This window comes from Vidua macroura, chromosome 3, assembly GCF_024509145.1.
Source record: "Vidua macroura isolate BioBank_ID:100142 chromosome 3, ASM2450914v1, whole genome shotgun sequence".
Taxonomy (NCBI): Eukaryota; Metazoa; Chordata; class Aves; order Passeriformes; family Viduidae; genus Vidua; species Vidua macroura.
In genome coordinates, this window is record NC_071573.1 from 54,043,183 (window position 1) to 54,064,476 (window position 21,294).

General features: G+C 38.4%; 1 protein-coding gene across 1 annotated transcript in view; it reads right to left on the reverse strand.

The window, feature by feature from the left end:
• Window positions 1-21,294, reverse strand: part of SYTL3 (synaptotagmin like 3) — a 33,695-nt gene that overhangs the window by 2,153 nt on the left and 10,248 nt on the right. Inside the window, exons 5-15 of the mRNA XM_053973160.1 lie at window positions 19,763-19,814; window positions 18,258-18,330; window positions 17,281-17,353; window positions 13,827-13,951; window positions 10,218-10,361; window positions 7,335-7,513; window positions 5,095-5,197; window positions 2,726-2,893; window positions 2,424-2,523; window positions 1,082-1,190; window positions 35-240 (exon numbers count right to left, since the gene is read on the reverse strand). Of these exons, the coding sequence (XP_053829135.1) occupies window positions 35-240; window positions 1,082-1,190; window positions 2,424-2,523; window positions 2,726-2,893; window positions 5,095-5,197; window positions 7,335-7,513; window positions 10,218-10,361; window positions 13,827-13,951; window positions 17,281-17,353; window positions 18,258-18,330; window positions 19,763-19,814 (1,332 nt within the window). The remainder of the gene's footprint in view (window positions 1-34; window positions 241-1,081; window positions 1,191-2,423; window positions 2,524-2,725; window positions 2,894-5,094; window positions 5,198-7,334; window positions 7,514-10,217; window positions 10,362-13,826; window positions 13,952-17,280; window positions 17,354-18,257; window positions 18,331-19,762; window positions 19,815-21,294) is intronic.

The window sequence follows — 21,294 nt, forward strand, 5'->3', positions numbered from 1 at the left end:
AATTACATTGAACTTTCAGTGATAGAGAACTTACTTGCACCAAGCTTGGCTCCTCCTAGGAACTGATCACTTGAACTGAAAGCTGACTTGTGCCAGACAGTCAGGTGTAGACATGATTGCTGTAGCTGAGCTGGGGTCACACCATCAAAGACAAACAAGTGTTTCCACTGTGGACAGGCTTCTTTCTTCAAGACAGGAGACTTTTGCTTTACCTCTACTTGGTCTGGAAGGATAAGACAACTTCCCCCCCACCCCCCCAAAAAAAAAAAAAGAGTTCAGCAAGGTTACCGATTTCTCAACCAGAAAACAGAACATTTTGATAACCATACAGAGGTTAGAGGGCTTAACTAGAGCCCATTGGTTTGCCTTAAATAGTAAAAAAATTCAGCCTTAGTGCAAGGTAGAACATAGTGCTCTTATGTTTATTTTGGGCCCCACACCTTTTTCTGCCAGCCTTTAGTGCAGGTGCAAATAGGCTCTTGTAGCTGTCACTGATTGGTGAAGGAGTCTTTGCTCCACATGCTGCTACCCAATAGTGCCTCAAATCTAACTTTCAGGAGATGAAATACCCACCTATTTCACCAAAGGTGGGTGCCACAACAGGTGAAATGGCTTTATGAGATGTAAGTTTACCCTACTTCCAGCAGCATCTGATGGATGACAGCAAGGAAGTAAAACAATCCCACATACAAGCCACTCAGCACGCTGAAGAAAAATTAATTTCCTTCTCTTTCAAAATATCAAGAACGAAGAGGATAAAAGTTTTCAATGTATCCAGAGCAACACCTAATTCTGCAAAGGCACAGCTGAAACTGTGACAACAGCCTCTTTATTTGCACCTTTTTCCCCTCCCCTAATATCTAAGAGCACACACATCTAATGACATAATTAAAACTTAAAATTCAGGACCAATAGGATATGTGGGATGCATCCCCAAGTGTCACCATTTCTAGGAAGTCTGATTAAGAGTGTGGGCAATGCACTTTCCCATGCCAGTCTCCTGATGAAAACACGTTAATATGTACATTTGCATGGAACACGTGTGACAGTCTCTATTTGAAGTGTTAGGTCTCAGACATACCCTTTAACAAAGGAGTTCAGCATTCCAGCAGATCTCAGCACGGGCAAGTTCTTGGCCCCAGATAACATAACCTGAAGCTGGCAGTTGAGAACTCCTTGGTCTTTGTTTCCTGAAAAAGGAGCACTTATCACATGAAATGCCCAGTTAGTTCAGCTCATAGCTCAAGATGCTGCTAAAAGTAAGTAGGGGAATGCCTAAGTGGCACTACTGAGGTAAGGAGTCATAAGGCTGGACTAGGAACATTTCAAAGATTTGAATGTTTGTACAGTGAATGATTCACACACAAAGCAAACCAAGCAGTGAGTAGCAGGGTGCTTTGTGATCCCTGTTCCATAGACAAAGCTTTCTGTTGTGTTTATGAAAAGCAAATACAGGGCAGTACACACAGAAGCATTTCTCTGGAACAGTCAGAAGCAGTAGAGAGAGCCAAACCCATGGTGTGATACTGCTCTGCTCACAGCTCAAGGCGCAGAGCAGAGAGCCAAAATACAGGTGTGCATAGAGAGGAAAACCAGAAGATACAAAGTTGGTAACTTTGCGGTCATTTGGAAAAAAAAGGAAACAGAAAAAACCAAAAGAGTTAATTAGATCTTCCCATTGGTCTCTACCTGCTGCTGTGGTCCTGACACAGAGAGCACTACTAGAGCTCTGAATGTCTGTACACCTCACTAAGTTCTAGGGAGGTAAGGAAAAGGAAGTTTTCCTATCCCTCCCTCCCAAAGTGTTTATTTCACTCCAGCAGCAGGTGCCTGCTCTGACATACTACAGCAATACTTAGTGTACCTTACAAGTTTTCATTACTAGAAACTGAATCCTGACTATACACTTTGAACTTAACACCTTCCAAGTGAAACAATCTCCCTAAGAGGAGACCACAGGAGGAAGCCAAAGGTGCTGGTCAGGTATCCTTGCAGATACTTCCCTTCCAAATTTTCCCCAGATTGGCAGTCTCTGCCTTGTACAGAACTGCTGTTTCACCTCCGGAATAACCTCTACTGGTAACATCATGACAGGCACAAGTTTGGAAAACAGCTGGATGCAACATACTGCTGCCATTATAATGTACAACTTTTGTGGCATTATAAAGAACAAATATACAAAGCTTGAAAATGTTTTGATTTTAAATAATCTAAGATATAAAACACCACAAAGCACAATTTTCTGTAGCTGTTAAAAAATCCATACAGGAATATTACATGGACACTTTGCCAGTCCTTCATTGATCTCAATTCTTTTCTAGCCAAGGAATTCACAGAATCATAGAATCATTTATTTTGGAAAATACCTCTCAGATCATTGAGAGCAATTGTTAAGCACTTGTGGATGCCAAAACATTTTATACCTTCAAACTGGAGGTTCTGATACTGGGCTGGTACAGACAGCCTTGTAGACACGAGGAGCTCAGCACTGTACTGGATAAGATCATCCTCAGGCTTCTCAAGCTGAAGAAAGGGACATACAGAAACCTGCATTACTGCAATCATTCTCACACTTTCTCACAGCTTTTTTCTGTTTCCAACCATCTTGCTAATAGGCTAGATTGACAGCATCTTCCCCTCAATGATCTCATAGGGGTGATCTTTCTCACAGCTTTCACTACATCTTGCTCTTAAGGTACAATTAAGCACAAAAACTTAGAATCACCTTGGGTTTGAGTGGGTACCAGTCAAACTGCATCGAGTCCTCTTCAAAATTCCATGTTGCCAGGGGAATCACCACTTCCCCCAAAAACACCCTATATTTGAGAGCTCCTGCGTGCCACACAGAGATCTGAAGTTGCCGACTTCTCAGCTGGGAGTGTTCAATCTTGTACTAGAAAGATAAACAGCATTTACAGAGCAATGCACAGGATGAATGCAGACCCACACTCATGACCTGCTCCCAGGAAGCCCAGCCACAGCATGACTGAAGGCCTCTGGATGCAGACAGAACCATGTTGTCTGACTGTGCTTTGCAATCTGAAAAAAAAAAACCCAAACAATTACTTATATATTATACATGCTGAATAATGCTCATTCAAATGGAAAACAACATTCCAGGAATACCTTGACTCGTCTTGCTAAAGTTTTTGATTATAAATTCAGAACTTTAAATAACTCTTGACCATTTTTGCTGGTGATTTGGGGTTTGTTTTTGTTGGGGTTTTTTTTGTTTGGGGGGGGTCTTGGGGGTTGTGGGTTTGGGTTTTTTTAGGGTTTTTTTTTGTTTGGTTGGGTTTTGGTTTTTGGGTTTTTTTTTTGGTGTGTGTTTTGTATATATTTATATATATTTCTGTTTACACTCCCAGCAGAATGTGGCTGCTCTGGAAGCCAGTTCAAGAAGAACACACCTAATGATGGTTCTTAAATTCCCATTCTGGTTGCCAAATATCTATTTAATGCAGTCATCAGGGGCAAGGAAGTAATTCAACTGATGACTAATTAAAGCCTTGATCCACTCTCCAAACATAGTTAGAGCCCTCTGAGACACTGCTGGGTATCTAACACACCCCCTGCAACTGGCAAACCCAGCCCACAGATGACCTGCATGGAAAGCTGGAGGCAATGGCACAGGCAAGGAAATCAGTACCCATATTTAGGCTGCTGAATCTCAAGCTGGGTGTGAGCTCTGTGGCTCATCACCTTGAGTCACCCTGGTCTTCAGTGACTCCCAAGAGCACTTACACAGCTCTCACACATGCAGCTACCTCCAAATGCAGGTGCTTTAACCTGCAGCTGAATCCCACCCATTTGTATCTCAGTGTCATGATGGAGCTCACCTGCAGTAGTGCTATGCACTTTTGACCATTTTTGCTACTCTGGACAAACTATAGTTAATTAAACTATTTTAAAATATTTCCAAGTAAACACCTTTAGAGTTTATGCAGCCAGTTCAGGCATGGCTCTCACTCTCCTTAATCACTTCTGCATGACTGGGATTGAAAAAGGACTATAAAATTAGGACCAGTGATTTCAACTTCTGGCCATTTTTTCTGCCAATTTAAACCATACAGACAGGCTTTGGGCTGTATAAGAATCACATATATTACAAAAATCCTTTTATGTTATTATCAAATTTTAACTATTGTCTTTACAAATATTTTGCTTGTTTCACTCAGTATTGATCCTTGATGCTCATACACACCAAGAGTTGGAGGTAACACTGAAACTTTTGTGTAGTTCAAGAAGCAACACAAGTTTGCCTCCCCACTAACTTTGTGTCATATCTCTTCCAAGACAATATATTACTGAAGAACTCATCATCTTATGTCCTACTGCAGCTTGCCAAAGCACACACACAAAAAATGGTTTACCGTGATCTGAGTACAGTAGTGGAGCTGGGAAAGCTGCGAACAACCAAACTAAGGCAGACTCTCCCAGCTGACAGTACTCAGCTTCATATTTAATGAAGTGTCTGTGAATTAAGAATAATGACTCCTGTTTCCTATATACAATTCTTACAAGGATGCAAGAAGCAACACTGAAAGGCATTAAGGAGTTGAAATCATAACTACTCTTTTCTGCTGGGATTATTAATGTTCGAAATTAGACAGTACAAAGAAACAGCCTGGCATCAGTTGCAGAGGGAAAAGGAAGGAGACACTGTTTTAGAGATGGTGGATTTCAGCTGGCACACAGTTAATTGTAGAGAGACACTTCCAGTGGCACTGACAAAAGGAGTATCACTTGAAAGGGATATTTGTGTAAAATTCCAACTGTTCTCCAATACACCCAGTTTCTGAATGTACAAGAAAAAGCATCTATGGAAGACACTTTGCTTTTGCCACATGGTAAATCAGATCAATACTGGTATTCCCTAAAGGTACTTTATTGGACTAAGGCAGATTTCTCTAATGGTTTGCAATTTACTGTTGCAGCTCCAAAAGCAACTCTCTCTTATTTAGACTGAAGAACCATAATTTTAAAAATTATTGTTTTCAGTGACTCCTAAATTTGCCCCATCAGGTCAGTTCAGAACTTGCAGGATTGCACCATGGAAATGCACACTTAGCAGCATGGAACTGCAAACCATACCTTCAAAGTCTCATCAAACTCTGGATCCACTGTGTTCTTTTTGACAGCTGTCTTCCTCTTACTCCAAGGGGATTTATCAGGAAGTAAATAAACCTTCACATACCTTGGAGATAAAGATACATGGAAAGTGATCAGAAGGAGCAGGGAGGATCAAATGAAAAAAAACAATTAGATGAGAGAAGATTTTTCTTAATTCTTAAACAACTTTGACTTTGTAAGTTCCCAAGCAATAAAATGGCAAAATATTAGTTATATATTTTCTCAAAAAAAAGTAGATAGACTAAAAGAATCTTTGTGTGCCATTCAGCTAATGTGTTTCAATTCCATTGTACTTGGGAAGGGATTAAGATCTGAACAGGAATCCTGTTGTCATACTCTTGGCCTCTGATAAAACAGCCCACTAAAGAAGTCACCTTGTCAGTTGTAGTGATAGCTTTATGATAAAAACAAACAGCATATTATGTGCTCAAAGAAAAAAAAAATATATAAACTTAATCAACTTTAGAATCACTGCTACTTGTCCCCCAACATTCATGAAGAAAATCTCATCCTCACAATATCAGGTAAATAATACAGAATAACTCACAGGTCTTACAAATGCTAATTATTCTAACAGCCACTAGAACGAAAATGGGAGATTGCCTCAAGGGCTCAAGATTGCCCTAACATTGATTCAAGAAAAACCAGCCAAAAAAATTTCTGGAAGCTGAGTTGGACCAATATCAAGCACTAATTATTCATACCCAAAGTTTCTCAACTGTAGGTCAAGTGGAAACTAGTACTTAAATATTTCCCTTAATATCAGTTCAGTGGGCTGTAGTTGTGTTACGGCTTCAAAACCAAAGAATTTCAGGAATAGAGAGTACTTCCAGCTTGTCAGGGAAAGGAGCAGCTGTTTACATAATACAAAGCATTTTTAAACTGTACTTAAACATATTTCAGATATGATTTAAATGAATTTTAAAAGAACTTCTTGATTAACTTACTGGGCAAATAAAATCAGCTGTATCTCATATCACCAATGCAGAACTTAACACATATTCCTAATTTTTTCCAAACTGATCCATAGGTAAACCTAGTTTTTAAACAGGTACTAGAAGATCTATCTCCTCTTGTTCTATGAGCCCAGATCAGTTTAATTAAAACATAGCCAGCCAGACTTCAAACCAGCAAATAAGCTAAATAATTAATCAGGTTTTAAACATCAGTTAAAAGCCTACTTTTCAGCAAGCATGTCAAACAAGTGTGCTGTACTTTTTCATCTGGCTTGGAAAGTAACAGAAGTATATAAATATATACCCAGAGAGAAAATAATGTTTACTACACAGCACTTCCCACATTGCCTTTCAGGCTTCCTGCAACTGTTTGCCTGGCTTAATTACCAGGGGACTTAGAGAACCTTGACCCACTTCTGAAGTGCTCCCAAACAGCCCTTCTCCACAGGCTGCTCTTCCAGCAAGGCATTGCTCATCACCAAGCTTGTCTTTATGAATATTCTCTGCAAGATCTGCACAAAATCCATCACTCTTCTAGGTGAAGGTGACTGCAAGTCCACAATTCTGATGTGGGCACTCAAATGCTCAAACGTGGCAAGACAGCAGGGGCAAGAACAGGGAGTCAGGGATTCTACCTGGTGATTTTGTGTCATGGTTCCTGCATGGTCAGAGAGGACTCTTTAGTGATAAACAGAGAAATCACCAAGGCTTAATTATCCAACCAAAATTTTCTATGGCATATTTAATGCACCGAAATATCTACTTTTTCCACTTACAACAGTGCATAATTATTATACAGCTTTAGATTTTAAAATATGTTGTAGCAGCTGAAATGTTTACTTTTATCACAGAAGATGGAAGCACCCAAGAAGTATAGCAACCACCCAGTGACCCACAATGGGTCAGCAGATGAATTAGAAACAGGACATCTCATGTGTCAGCCCCAACTTAAGAATTAAAAACTCAACAGCTATTCCCAAGGCCCAAAGGTACTCAATCAGCAACACACACACCCAACTGCCTGCTCACAACCAGGGAAAGAGAATTCCTAGTAGAAAATGGTCATAATGGAATAAGAACTGGCATGAAACCTATTTGTCTTGCAGTGTGTATCTGTGCAAAGGGTTGGTGTGTATGTTGGATGTTCTGAAGGTGCCAGCATGGCATTTCACTCAGAACACATATAAGTATTGTAAAAACCATAATATTTTCCGTATGTTTCTTCTTCTCTACACAAATACTTACGGGTTACACTTTTTCTTCTTCTCCTCTCCATAAGCCAGGTTCTTGCATCCCTTGATGCAGATTTCCAAGATGCAAACTCTGAAGTTGTACTTTAAGGCAAACTCTATTTCTCCTGTGATGGTAGCCTTGCCAAAATTGCCAGACTCAGTGCAAATGCTGCTAAGACTATACAAGCTCCCCTAAGAAAAGACAAATGTCTGGTAAAAGCAGCTTCAGAACAAACAGGACAAAACATTTATTTCCCTCAGTAGTCAGTATCTTTACAGATATCACTGTAAAGATACTGCAAATCATGAAATTTAGGATAATCTGTATAAAATAATCCATTGCTTCCATAACATCCCTGAAAATCACAACTGCTTTGCCCTCTTCCTTTCAGTAAACTTTCTAGGCTGAGAAAATGCTTTAAGTAACTTCTGGATCTAGAAACTGTTTTCATATAAAACTGCTATGTTGCTTCACATGACAAAAATGGGCTGTCTGAAAGGGACTTAAAAACCCCTCTGAAATCTAAAAACATTTTAATTATGCTATGCTTTTAATACATAGCTCATAGTAGGGTACACTATCAAGACATTTAGTTCTACCATGTATTAGTGGAAATACCAAAGTGGCCTGTACATCCAGTAAATACTTTACAAGATGTCCCGATTCCATATAAAAATTATGTTCTCTGTATTGCAGACCATTCAGGAGATATTAAAACATGAATACTTCAGCTGTTGCATGTAGCTGCATAAAGATGTTCCCTAGCTGACCTCAGTCACTTTGCTCTCCCTTCATTTACTTCCACCTTTGGGGCAAAGGTTTGGATGCTTTATATTATATATGGTGCATCCACACATATAAAGAGCAGTTGTGAGATACACATATAAAGAGCATTGAGAGAAGGAAAGGCACTGCAAAGCAGGAAGATACCAATCCTTTCTGTGGCCAAACACATAACTCTAGGGTGTTATCTTGCCTTCACTGTAATAAATTATCAACTCAGAACAGTTTGATCTCCATTCATTATAATGATATTCTTTAAGGTGAGCCCTAGAAACCTTTTACACAGCATTTGTCACTGTTGTGATCAGTCTCTCAGCAACACTGCCCTAGATTGCTAAGATATCTGTTTTAGATCACTCCTCCCCCCGAAAATAAACACCAACCCACACAGGACTTGACCAAGAAGTTCTGCATTGCACAACCCAGCAGCTACGAATGCGAAGCAGTGTTTGCAAGATCATATCTCTCTTCAGTGGAGATGCTTTTCTTCCTTTGTACAACATGCCAAATACTAATTTCACACCAAGGGATTTATTAGATTAAAGAGGCTATCTACTCTCTCTTTTCAGCTCTCAGCAGCACACTCACATGTCAAAAGAAGGGTCAGAGTGCTTACTGAGGATGTCAAAAGAAGGGTAAGGACTGTTTTGACCTGTTGCTTGTTGCAAATAACGTTGCTCCCTTCACAAGAAGTGTATCAATTTAATCAAGCTAACTTGCAGCTTTGTTCAGCTCTGCACTTTCATTCACTAACATATTTTTATTCACCAGACCAGAAAATGTTTATTTTCCACCAAAATCCATTACAGCAATGGAATGCAAACAGAGTTTTGTCCTAAACTTGTATGTGCCAAAACAAAATTCTGTGAAAGTTCCTCATGTGTATTCCACAGAACACCCTATTTATTTAGGAAGGCTGGATAGGTGTTATGATTAATGATGTTTGGACTGAATATCACTACATATGTCTCCCACCTGATCAGGCATCCCATACATTCTATGTGGAAGTCACCACTTTAGGTTCAGCGAGCAGGGATTTAGCAATGACTTAACGTATTCTACTTCTGCTGCCATGACTGGGAGCAATGCCCTCTGATGTTCTGGAAAATACATTTTTTATGGAGTGGCCTTCAACATCCAACAATTACACATAAAGAGAAGTTTAATGGATTTTGACCTCTGCCTTTATAAGACAGTAGAAAATATTTCAGTTTTAAGACTGAGCTTTCTGTAGCCCAGCTCAAATGGTTGTCAAAAGAATCACAAATGTAACACAAAACTGTTTTCCATTTGTCAGCTTAACATCTCAGATTCCCCAGTGCACTGAACTACAAGAGTGCATCCAGGTCCCTGTGTGTGTTTCTGCTTCTCTGTCAAGTGAGCAGTCTGGTTTAATTTTGATTCCCTAAGTCATTTTAGTTCCCTTCTTTACAAGATCAGTCATGAATTCTTTGGATACTTCACCTTGCTTAACCTCATCACTAATAGACAGAAATTAGCTTCCACAGTTAATCACAGAGGCTTTAAAGCACTGTGCTGAATTCATTTATAACCAGCTTCCTTCCCTCTCATTTGCACTATTCAAAATGCCATCCAACAGAGGATGATTCAATGTCATCCCCTAAGCCTAGGAACTGCTCCCCTGGCTTCCATCATTGTCAGTTTCCTCTTCATTCACTGGCATTCTGACATTTGAATTTCCACTGACATTTCCAATACCACAGTTCTTGCAGACTGACAAAACCCTCCTGGTAAATGAAGCTTGAAGAGAAAAAGCCAGAGTACCACATTCATAATACCGATCCTAATAATCAAATGGGAAGAATGTTAGCTGCATTTGCAAAATTCAGAAGAAGATGTTCTATCAATTATTCATGATCAGTGGATGATATATCCATCAATTATCCATTATTAATTTGCCTTATGCTTCAAAAGGTTCACAGTGTTACTGTGAGGACTGTGCCAAAGGCATCAGTCTTTCATCAGATACAAACTCAAGTGCAATTCTTCCTTCATTTTGTAATATAATCCAAAATACACCAACATGCTGCACAAGCTTTTATATCTGTTCCCTTTAAACACCTCTTCTGTTGTGTTTCACCTTTAACTTACATGTTTTCTGCCATCACAGAAAACCGTATCACTCGTGGGACTGGTTGTTATGTCTTCTTCCTCCTTGCAACTACTTTTGCTCTGAGTTTCACTGTCATTTTGGGCCCCAGTGATGAGTTGTTGCAGACTGGGTGTACTTTTCATCTGTAAGAAATTCAGAAAGTAATTTTTTTTTCCAGTTAAGAAAAATGCTCTGATTTAAGAATGTTATTAGAAGAAAACTCAGTAAATAACTACAACTGACTCTGATTAAGGTCATGCAGGTGGCACACCTTCAAAGATAATGTAGCAACTTAACTTAAATGTTGATTTATAACTCTCTCAACCCAGTTAGTGGTACACTCATTATATTAATAATCTTTTTAAAATCAACATACCACCAGCTAATTTAAGGATCACAATAACAGCAATTACTAACAGCCATCTACTAATAACACACCAAAAGTAGCAATATACTAATAAGAGTCCTTATTAGGCCTTAACAAAACAGTAATTTTGGAAGAAAATATAATCTTGCCTCCAGGAAATTAAAAACTGTATTTTGCAATACACATGACACATGCCCGTATTCACCTATGCAAGAATGAACATAAGTTGAAAGAGATTTGAAAATAGAAATAGTCTGACAAGTTCCTTTTCCTTTGTTTATAGAAAAGGTTAAATTTCCAAGGTGTTTTTGACTTTGCTTTGACTATGTCCATTCATCTTGCTAAGTTTCCCCTGAAAACTCAGATTATTTCTGAGAGAGTTATATATATATATATATATAAAAATCAAAACTCCTTGAGATTTCTCTTCTGCCACCTCTGTTGCCAAGAACAACAGCTAATAGAATGAAGTGCCGAAATACAAACACATAGGGCTGGAAATATGCTCAAAATATTGGTGTAAGTGGCACACCACTTCCTGAGTATAATACAATTTATGGAAAGTATGTTGACACCTCAATGGATAGGAAAAAAGCAAGGTAAGAAATTCTACGTGGTTAGGATCTAAGAAAATAACTTATTTTAAAAAGTTGTGTAACAGATTACCTGAAAGACTAAAAAGAATATAGTGTGACTGAATCAATAGCAAGCATTAGGACTTATTTCCACAAAGGAAACGTGAAAGAATCCCTGCTGCACAGCAGCAGACAGCACTAGAAAATGAGGACAAGAAGTGAGATAATACAGTGAGATTACTTCTGAAAAAAACAGGTTGTGCAAAATCTTAACCAGTCTGCTGTTATTAAAACACAGAAATTGTGATGTCTATTAAGTGCCCTGTCTTAAGAATAGATGCAAGAATTAAGTTACTTTGTGAGAGGGAAACAGAAAACACATTCAGAATAGTCTCAAAAGAACCCCAAGTAAACCAAAAATAGTATTTCCTAGCAGAGAAACTATCTTCTGCTTTATAAAACCTGAAACACAACTAATTTCACTTACTAATCAAACCAAGCTACTACACACTGAATTTTAGCTTCTACTTGGATCAGAATGACTTTGCTATTGTGCAGTACAGAACATAAGAGACTGAACAAGGCAACACAGCTACCAGTACTAAACTCAGCAGCAGGTCTCACAAGCCCAGCCCAGCTCTAATGTCTGCTTCTGTTGCCACAGGAGAGGTATCCCACAGCTACCAATGCACCACAAACAGCTCCCAAACGTGGCACATGCCAGCTTGTTCCCCCAGTGAGGCAGGGATAACTGCACTTCCCTTAGTAAACTTAGGGATTCTAAAGATGAGAGGCCCTCAAAATCCAGATTTTACGCTGGCTGGTATTTCTTGCCATTGGATTTGTTTTTTCACTAATACTGAGTTTAAGTATAATTGCTTTCAACTTTAATCAAAAGGAATCAAGCTCTGCATGCATCACAAATTTAGAAAACTTACTTAAGAAACAGATAGTGTCCTCAAGGCTTAAGCAGTGCCCCAATCTTAAACACTGCACATTCAAACTTGTGGTTACAGTTACTACTTCACAGTCATTCCTTAGAGAAAAATACAGTTTCTAGGGGGAAAAGCCACTGTTCTGATTCATGAAAACAAAAGTTTTTTCTGGGGTGGAAATCATAACAAGTAAGATTTCAACATGATATCTTCTTATAAATATAATTCATTGTTTGGCAAATATAATTTAAAACAGGTTCTGTCTCATAACTTAAGGCATAGTTCTAGTTCTAGCTTTTTACATCTACACTTTCTAAAGGAAAACAAAGTTGAAGGACATTCACAACTAAAAAAATCAACATTACTTCTCACAAAACTAAAATTTTAGCTTAAATATAGTCCAATTGGTTCAAACAACTCAGAGAAATAGTGCTCTGGCACAGAAACACGGAAATCTATTTTTCAAAACCTGCAATGCAAAGTGTGGACATAAGTCCTAAATTTTTAAACAGGCAATTAAAACCCCACACAAATAATTTGGATTCTCCTACTAATTAATTTCTTAAGCCAAAGAATCCATATCCATCTTTTAAACACGGCAGATTGTGATCAGCATGCAATGAAGCATAGTCTGAATTCACATTGCCTCCAACTGTGATGTTTTTCAATGCATTAGAAGGGCAGTGCTCTGCCTGTGGAATAAAGCTAATACCAAAGTGTGGCTTGCCACAATGAAAGCAGCACTCAGGAAACCAATAATTGTTGCCAATTCTATTGGTAATTTAATTGCATACAAAAATACCAGAACTAATTTCACAGAGTTCTCAGATACTGTTGGGCCAATTCAAACTGCCCAGTCCATGCATTTGACATCCTGTCTCTTCCATTTATCAGCACCTAACACTTCTGAGGAAAATGAAGAAGTGCACAAGGGAGCTGTGAGCAATGCGTGCCACAAGATCTGGCCCAAAGCAAGGGCTTTTCTCAGCATCTAATCCAGGCACTTAGCAAACCACACTGACCTCATTCAGACTAACAAGGCAATTCAGTAAGTAACCACAATGTGGAAAACAGTATGGACAAAGTTCAGTCACTTGAGAGCTGAAAGTGCACAAAACAAAACCTTCAGTGTAACTCTAAAGCAGAAATGTGAGATCATCTTCAGCCCTGCACAAGTTATAGGAAAACAGATGACTGGATTTTTCTCAAACTTCTCAAGAAAACACAAAGCTAGAGACTGTAACCAAAGCAAAAGGAAAAGGGAGGTTGCATAGCAACTAACAACCATGCTTTCTCCGTGCCAAGTTAAAAAATGCTCAGAAAACATCAGGATGGGTTTGGGATGGTCATAGCTTGTCCTGTTCAGCAGCAAAAGGGGCAAGAAGAAGACAAGACAGATCACCTCCCTGTAGCCCAACAACCACATACAGCAGGTATCAATTCAACCTCAAGAGAATCTGTGAGCATCTGAGAGCAAAATGTCCCATGCTCAACATCCTTCCCCTCATTTTGTAAAAATCTCAGTCTAACACTTCAACTCTGGGCTGACATCAATTGTGCAAAATCTGTCAAAAACCTTGTGAAGAATCAGAGTTCTGATCACAGTCAGTGAATATCAGCTAGAACCTGTTTATAAAATAAAACTCCACTGTGCACATGATTGTTCTCACAAATGTATTTCACTCTGATACAGCTCTTACAGCTCGAGATTGTGCATAATAATATGGATACCCTGCTTGTAATGTTGATTGCAGTGTCAGACTGGCTCCTTCTTTGCTTTCTTCTTTCCACATTCTTCCCATAATCTGTGGTTAGTACACATCTGTCAGCCATATCACTCTGGGACTTTGATATTTCTGAAGATAAAAGAAAGAGATAAGTTACTATAACAAACTTTGCAAGCAATCCTATAGATTTATAGGCTAATTCTGTAGCTTTCAAATTGTCATCCTGCACCTTTAGCATTGATCTCCTAAGAGTAAGAAACAGCTGGGAAGACAAGTGGTTGTTATATTGTATATAATTATATTTTGCCTGCCTAAATCTTTCATGCTGCTTCAACTGGAAATTATACTCCTTGCTGCCTATCATTATAGCTGCTGGAAAGAATGGTAAGTCATCAAACACAGTTTCCTCTCAAAAGCAGCTACTACAGTCCCTATGTATAGCTTGATTTGTAAAGTGGTTTGGTTTGGTTCAAGATAAAGGCAAAATCATAACAACAACATAACTCAACATGACAATGAAAAGTAGAAAGAAGATCATATTGGAAAATATTTAGAAATGTATCCCAAAATATGGATGAAAGGAGGGATATTAGATACACTGGTCCCAAACCACATATAATTTTAAGAACCTGAATAGCCCTCATTGAGTTCAATAACATTACTCATATGGATAAGCTTATGTCCATACGTAAGCACCTTGTTGAATGAGCACTTCAGTAACATTTAGTTTATTGGCAAATAAATCTACAGGATGATTGAACATCTGATGCCCCACTTTTCACTCTTATTCCTCAGTGTACACTCAGAATTTTGCTTAAAGGGAAGGGCAGCACTCATCCATGATTTCTGAAGTTGAATACAAGCAGGCTTAACTGCAGATACTTTGCTGTCAATCCCAGATAGACTCTCATGAAGAATTAAAAATTTATAAGTAGCACATGAAATAGCTAGCATATGTTTAATTCATACAGAAGAAATAAACACTTCTCCCACAACATGAACCTCTGTGGAGGAGCCTCAGACAGCAGACAATGCAACATTATGGTATTCAAAAACAATGGCACTCAAGTGTGATTTTTAAAGACACTCTGGGTTAGTTTTGTTCTTAGCAGCAATCAGTCCTCAGATGTTTACTGTACTCTGTGTACACCATTAAGGCACCATGTGACCTATTCAAAGGCAGGCTCAATTAAGCCATCTCTGTAAATGAAACCAGGTTTTTAGCATACACAATGAAATCAGAGATCATAAAAGAGACTGGAATTGAGAGTTCTAATGGAATAGATACAATCTGAGTGCCTTGACCAGCAGTAGAGGCAGAAACACCAGCCTTGCCTCACACTCTCTTACAAGGAACAGGTCACAGAACAGGTTATTGTGTGCGAAAACACAAATGTTCAGTTTTCATATCTATTCCTCTTTTGGCTTCTCTACCCAAATATCATTCAGACTGACACTCTCTGTAGTGCCAAGGGCAATTTTTCACTGCAAATAAAACTACAACCAGTAATTCATTTTACATTCACCAAAGGGCCACCATTGGATTATAACCTCCTCTTGCTGCCAAGCCACACTGGAACAGGAGGTAGCAGCATAAAGGAGCAGACTGTACAAAGGCAGCTTTGTGCTGCACGCGCTGATCCCTCGTTCCCGCTGCTCTCAGACACGCACACACACTGGCTCCAGTGAGAGAGTCAGAAGCAGAACGAGCTTCTCCAGGTTTATTTACTGCAGTACACAAGAGCTGGGTGTATTAAATACCTCTGCAAACCAGGACACTCATCTAGATAAGATACAAACTTTAGACACTTAGGATCAAAAACATTTATCAGCACAGTACCAGGTTTCATGAGAAGCCGTATTGTCTGAAAAAGTTGCTCTCTCTAGTCAAGAAACACAAGTCTTTCTCTTTGCAAGACTTCCTATACTTTTAAATTACTGACTTCAATGATTGCAACAGCCTGTTATTTTCTCCCAAATTAAACTGCTCCACAGTAACTGAGGATGAGAGCACCTGTGTGGGATTTCACCTGTAGCTGAACTGAACTAATTTGCTTCCATCTCCGTCTGCAACCCCTGCTCTGCTATTTTACATCCCTGATATGGCTCCTGATCACATGGACTAGCACTCTGTTGTACATATTCCAACATGTATCTTACCTTGATCCCATTTAACTCACTAAAACAGCAGAAAAGTGTTTTGTCTAGGTTAAAGTTCTGCCCTTTAAAATAGCTAAGCCAGTTTCCAGAGCATTCCAGATGCTAATTATAGCAGCATAAGGCTTGAAATAGAGAGGAAAGAAAGATGTGAGTGGAGTAGGACCTTTTGGTAGCAGGGAAATAATAAATTAGTTTGCTGCAGTCCTGACAGTTTTTACTGGTAACTGTGGGATATGGCCAGGCTTTCAGCTAACAGAAAGCTGAATAAGTTTGCATCCATTTCTATGCTGCCACTATTACTGTTTCCAGTGTCTTACACCACTGTATGCTTCTGTTTAGGAGCAAGTCACCAAGTCTCTGCATAGCTTTAATATGTGTTCTCACAGACACAACATTAAATTTGCATAGTTCAAGGAGAATGGGTCTTTAAGATTGGTGGAAGAAGCTAAAGGAAAGACCAAACAAGAGTTAGGGGGAAAGGCAGAAAGGCACTGAAGCCAGATTTGTTCAGGTCTAATCTCACATATGGGGTTAAGTAAGTTTAAGCTAGTAAGAAAATATTACAGTTTGTTCAAATCCATGCAAATTTGCAAGCCCCTGTAATCTTCTTAAGGCTCAGAAGCTGTTTTCCTCTGGTCACTGATACTTTTAATTTATTTTTCACAAAGGCTGACTATCCTCAGTGTAGTTAGCCTTAGAGGTGCACACAGAGTCTGCATCCCTAGGAACAGCAGGCAGTGTAAGAAAATGGAAGGAACCAAAAGCATCAGAAGGGAACAGGAGTTGTTAGGACTGGAGAGCACTTAGAAATGTGCACTGAAAAATTCCACACAGCTAGACTAATAAAGAGGAAGGAAGTCCTCATGAATACGTCCAGTAAATTAAAATATTAAACTCCTGTTAAATAATAGACTCTTGACCAGGTCAATTTGGGTTCAGCCAGATAACATGAAGATCAGAAATTGATTACTCTAACATGAATTAAATATACTGCATCTCAACACCTGGTAAATGAAAAGAACAATTATACAGTATTTTCACATCTTTACAATAAACGTGTTCTGGATTGATATAATCAGTTTATTTAACAACTGGCAGAATACTGAAGGAGAATTATATTTTCTGTATTATATTTTCTGTATTATTTTTCAGGTTGGCACAGCCTTGGCATTAATTGTTTCTTTAAAGGCCATTACTTGATAGCCTTTTTTTATGACGTCTTGACCAACACTGTGGCCAAAAAATAGAAACATTTGACTATGTTATTCTGGAATGACAAGACAGTGAAAGCTACTTACTTTTTATATGTGTTGTGAGAGACAAAAACAAGTTTTCCACAGATTTATTAAACCTTTTAGACTCTCCAAGTTCCTGCAAATGGGGGATGCAACAAGTAAGAAAACACAAAATATTTGTAATTTTAAAGTTTCCATGATTACATATCTACAGACCACATAACAATCAGATGGTAAAGCTGCAGCCCTTTGCTCACTTCTGTAGACAAATATATCTGAGGACAAACGTTGACACAGTTGGAAACTATCACACTAATGGACAAAGATGGAAAGTAATCTTTTCAGGTCCATGGTCTTTCATGTATAAGTGGAACTCCTCGCAGAAAGATCACGTATTAAGTTCATAAATACAACTAATTACATCACTGATTTGTGGCAAGGATTTAATACTTTTATCTATTACAGAACAAAGAGTTTTCAAAGTCCATGTAAGTACATAAGAATGTTTACAGAACTGCAATGGGCTTCAAAACCAGGGCCTGAGGACCCAGTCCAAAATTAAATGAAACAGTAATTTAGTGCAATTTCTGTGAGTTTCAAGCCATGTTCTACTATTCTGTCCACTAGAAACTGCAATGCAAAGGCAGCCATCAAATTCACTGTTTCTCATTCAGAAATAAAAGTGACTTGTAACTACTGACTGTCACAGGAACACTGGATCCTTCAGGTTTGAGTGGAACTCAGCTCTCAGTCCAGTCTTCCTGTGATGAGGCACCCAAAACAGATGCAACATTCTAATGTCAGGTAGAGTGGTTAAGCACTTCCCTCAAAAACTGAAAACTAATTGAAAACAGCCCTCATAGCCTCTAAACTTTCTCTCCCAGTATCCATGCAGCATAAAAATAACAAGGTAGCAAAAGGCTGCATTTATATTGCAGAGTGATATTACAGCAGTTATTTATCACATTTCTGTGCCTGACCTTTTCATATGAATGACACCCTAAGTGGTGCACTTATATGTACACTTTGCAGATACATACATTTCCCATCACATTGGCTCCTGCTGGTGATTCTGTGAAAGGAGGTGGAGTTGGAGGTACAACAGAAATTTTACTAGAAATTCAAGAGATAAACAGTGCAACAGTTAATATATGATGGTAATAGATGAATAAATAAACCATGTCCATGCACAGTATCTTCATTACCCATGCTTCCTGCACTCTATAAAGGTCTGGGTCAACATCCTGTGTCTGTAAGAGGTGCAGCACAGGTTTATTGCCTATTCTTAGGAATCAGGACTACCTTTCTACGTTCTCAATCTTGGGGTGCTCCAGGCAAAATTATTAAATTAGAACTATCAGGAAGACCTAATTTAGGATAGGCTCCCTAGACCTCTATATGGCTGGCAGTATCACAGCCCGTGTCCTGAATTCTAAAACACAATTCCTGTCAAATGCACCCCATGTCTTGTTCAGAGATGTTTTCAAAAATCAGTCATCTTTATTTACAATACTAAAAGGATCATTCCTTGCCTGGATTCAGAGCTGTTAAAAACCCTTTAAACATTCCTGCCATTCCATCTGTGGTAAATAGTCCTGGTCTGCGACAAAAAAAAAAAAAAAAAAAAAAAAAAAAAATCTGACTCATTCTATTATCACAGCACAATCACAGATGCCAAGCTAGCTGGTGAAATTCCTTCTTGATTATTTTTTAGTTTTTACCACATCCAGGTAAAAGCGAGTCTTGGTCAGGATCTTATCCAGCTGAATGTAAGTTTCTTTCTTATGCAATTGTGCCTTGCCAGACAATTAGAATAAATTGAGACAATCTCTTTATATCTTATTTTACACAGGGTTTTGGGGTTTTTTTTTTGGTTGGTTTGGATTTTGGTAGTAGTTGTTGTTGCTGTTTGGTGTTGTGGTTTTTTGGTTTGGTTTATTTTAAGGCAGAGGCCTCCTTTAATAACATAAGAAGCAGACTGTTACTTCATTATATATCACTGGTAATAACTTAAGTATGAACATGTTTTGGCCTCTGGTCAAAGTATTTATTCACTGTAAACTAGATTTTAATTTTTTTTAAAAGTTTGGTAAGTGAAAGTGTCCAACTTCTTGTCTACTACTTATTGTAAAACCATCATATCAGCAATATCTCCCATTGAACAAATAATGATGCTGTTATGACACCTAGTAAATTACTTTCATTTACAATAATTTAAAAGTATTTTGCAAATTTAACAGATAATTGTATAAATAGTTATGCAAAAAATATAAGTAGATAAAGATAAAGCACATCCCTTCATTTCAAGTAAGATACTATTACTCCAAACATGGTACTTACTCTCTGTTGTATGTGACACCTATTCTGTGGATTGCTGACAGCTAAAAGTGAAAATTTTTCTATGCTTTTATCATTTAAACTCCAAAAGTATTGATTCTTTTTCATAATAAAGGAATACAAACTACTAGTTGGTTTACAACATAAAATGTATCACCCATACAAATTTGCAGTGTCCCAGGACTGTTTGTCCTTTCATAAGTCTTACCTCAGATTCTGGTAAGATTCCAAGAGCTTTGCAGCAACTGTTTCATGCCTGCCTATGAAAGAGGGAAAGAAAAAAACAGAGATCATTTAGTAGCAACATCAGTTACTTATGCCTGTATAACACTTCTTAAAATCAGTGCCTTTCAGGAAGTAGTCTGTGCTTACAGAAGCTCATGCACGTGCAAGTCAGGAATGAATTCCCAACTAATGTATCAGCACACATGCCAAGCAACACACAAGTTTCCCCTGCATCTCAAACCATTCCATGATTTCACCCTCCCCTGTTGCAGGCGACACATTCAGATGAACTCTTCACAAAAGCTAAGGACAATCACACAGAGATGCCAACATGCTCATTCCTACAGGTTGCTAAGTGCTGTCAGCCTCCCAGGGTCCAGGAGGCAGGCAGTGCATGGGCCCTAAAGCACACTTCAGCCACAGAACTCAAACAGTAAGGGAAGCTTGAAAACGTCTACAAGGGCAGGCACATGGTCAACTCTTGCCCTCATGAAAATTTGTTTCACTTTTCCTAATAGAGACCTGAGCAGTGATGAAAATGCTTGACTAGCTCACAAACATAAATGAGAGACTTTGCTAAGAGCATCCCTGGAGGGAAACGGCAACCATGGCACATTCCTCAGCTGAGCAGCCACATGATGTGAAGACACCAAGGAGCAAGAGCTCCATCAGGCATGAACAATGAAGGCTCATAAAAATGTTATTTGTTCCTGAGAGATCATAAATATAACAGATGGTGAACTGAAATTATCTGGAGTGATTTTAATCACTAGTAATTCCTGATACAGTAAGCAGCATGTGATCTATGTTTTGCTGAAGATGTCATTAATTATAACATTACCTATATGAAAGTAATAGACCTTAGCAGTGGTAGAAACAATCAGCTCATGGATGTTAGAATTTCCAATCAGAACTCCAGAATTCTCCCTTATTGTTAAATAACATTTGCTATCTTTGATTTTAAACTGATTGGTCATGAAAAGTAATCTACCACTGTAACGAAAATATTATCTCATTCTTTAGGGAGAAGATACAAAAAAATTAATAAAAAGCATAACAATTTTTTTTTTTTTTACTATGCAACATGAGAAAACTTCACTGTAAAATATTTTTTTCAATTCAACTTATGTTCTAGTGATTACTTCAGTTATGTTATATTTTCAAACCAAAAGAGGGCACTGTCCCTCCAGGATTGAAGATTGCATAAAGGCTGCTGTGTTTCAAAATTTGTCACTTTTTAAACTCCTTTTCTGCCTGTAAGTTTATCTTCTGTATATCCTTAGATCTTTGTGACTTCATCAGCATTACCACTAGACTAACTGAGCAAAATGCTTCAAGAACCCACAAAGCTTTCATAATTCAAAGTGAGAACTGATTTATTTTGCTGGAAAAAAGGGACAACCAGTAACTTGCACTATGAGAGTCAATATTCGAGAACAACATTTTCCAATAATAGAGAGATTGGTAAAACTACCAGCTTCATACTTGTTGAAAAGAATGAGGGGAAATTATTGT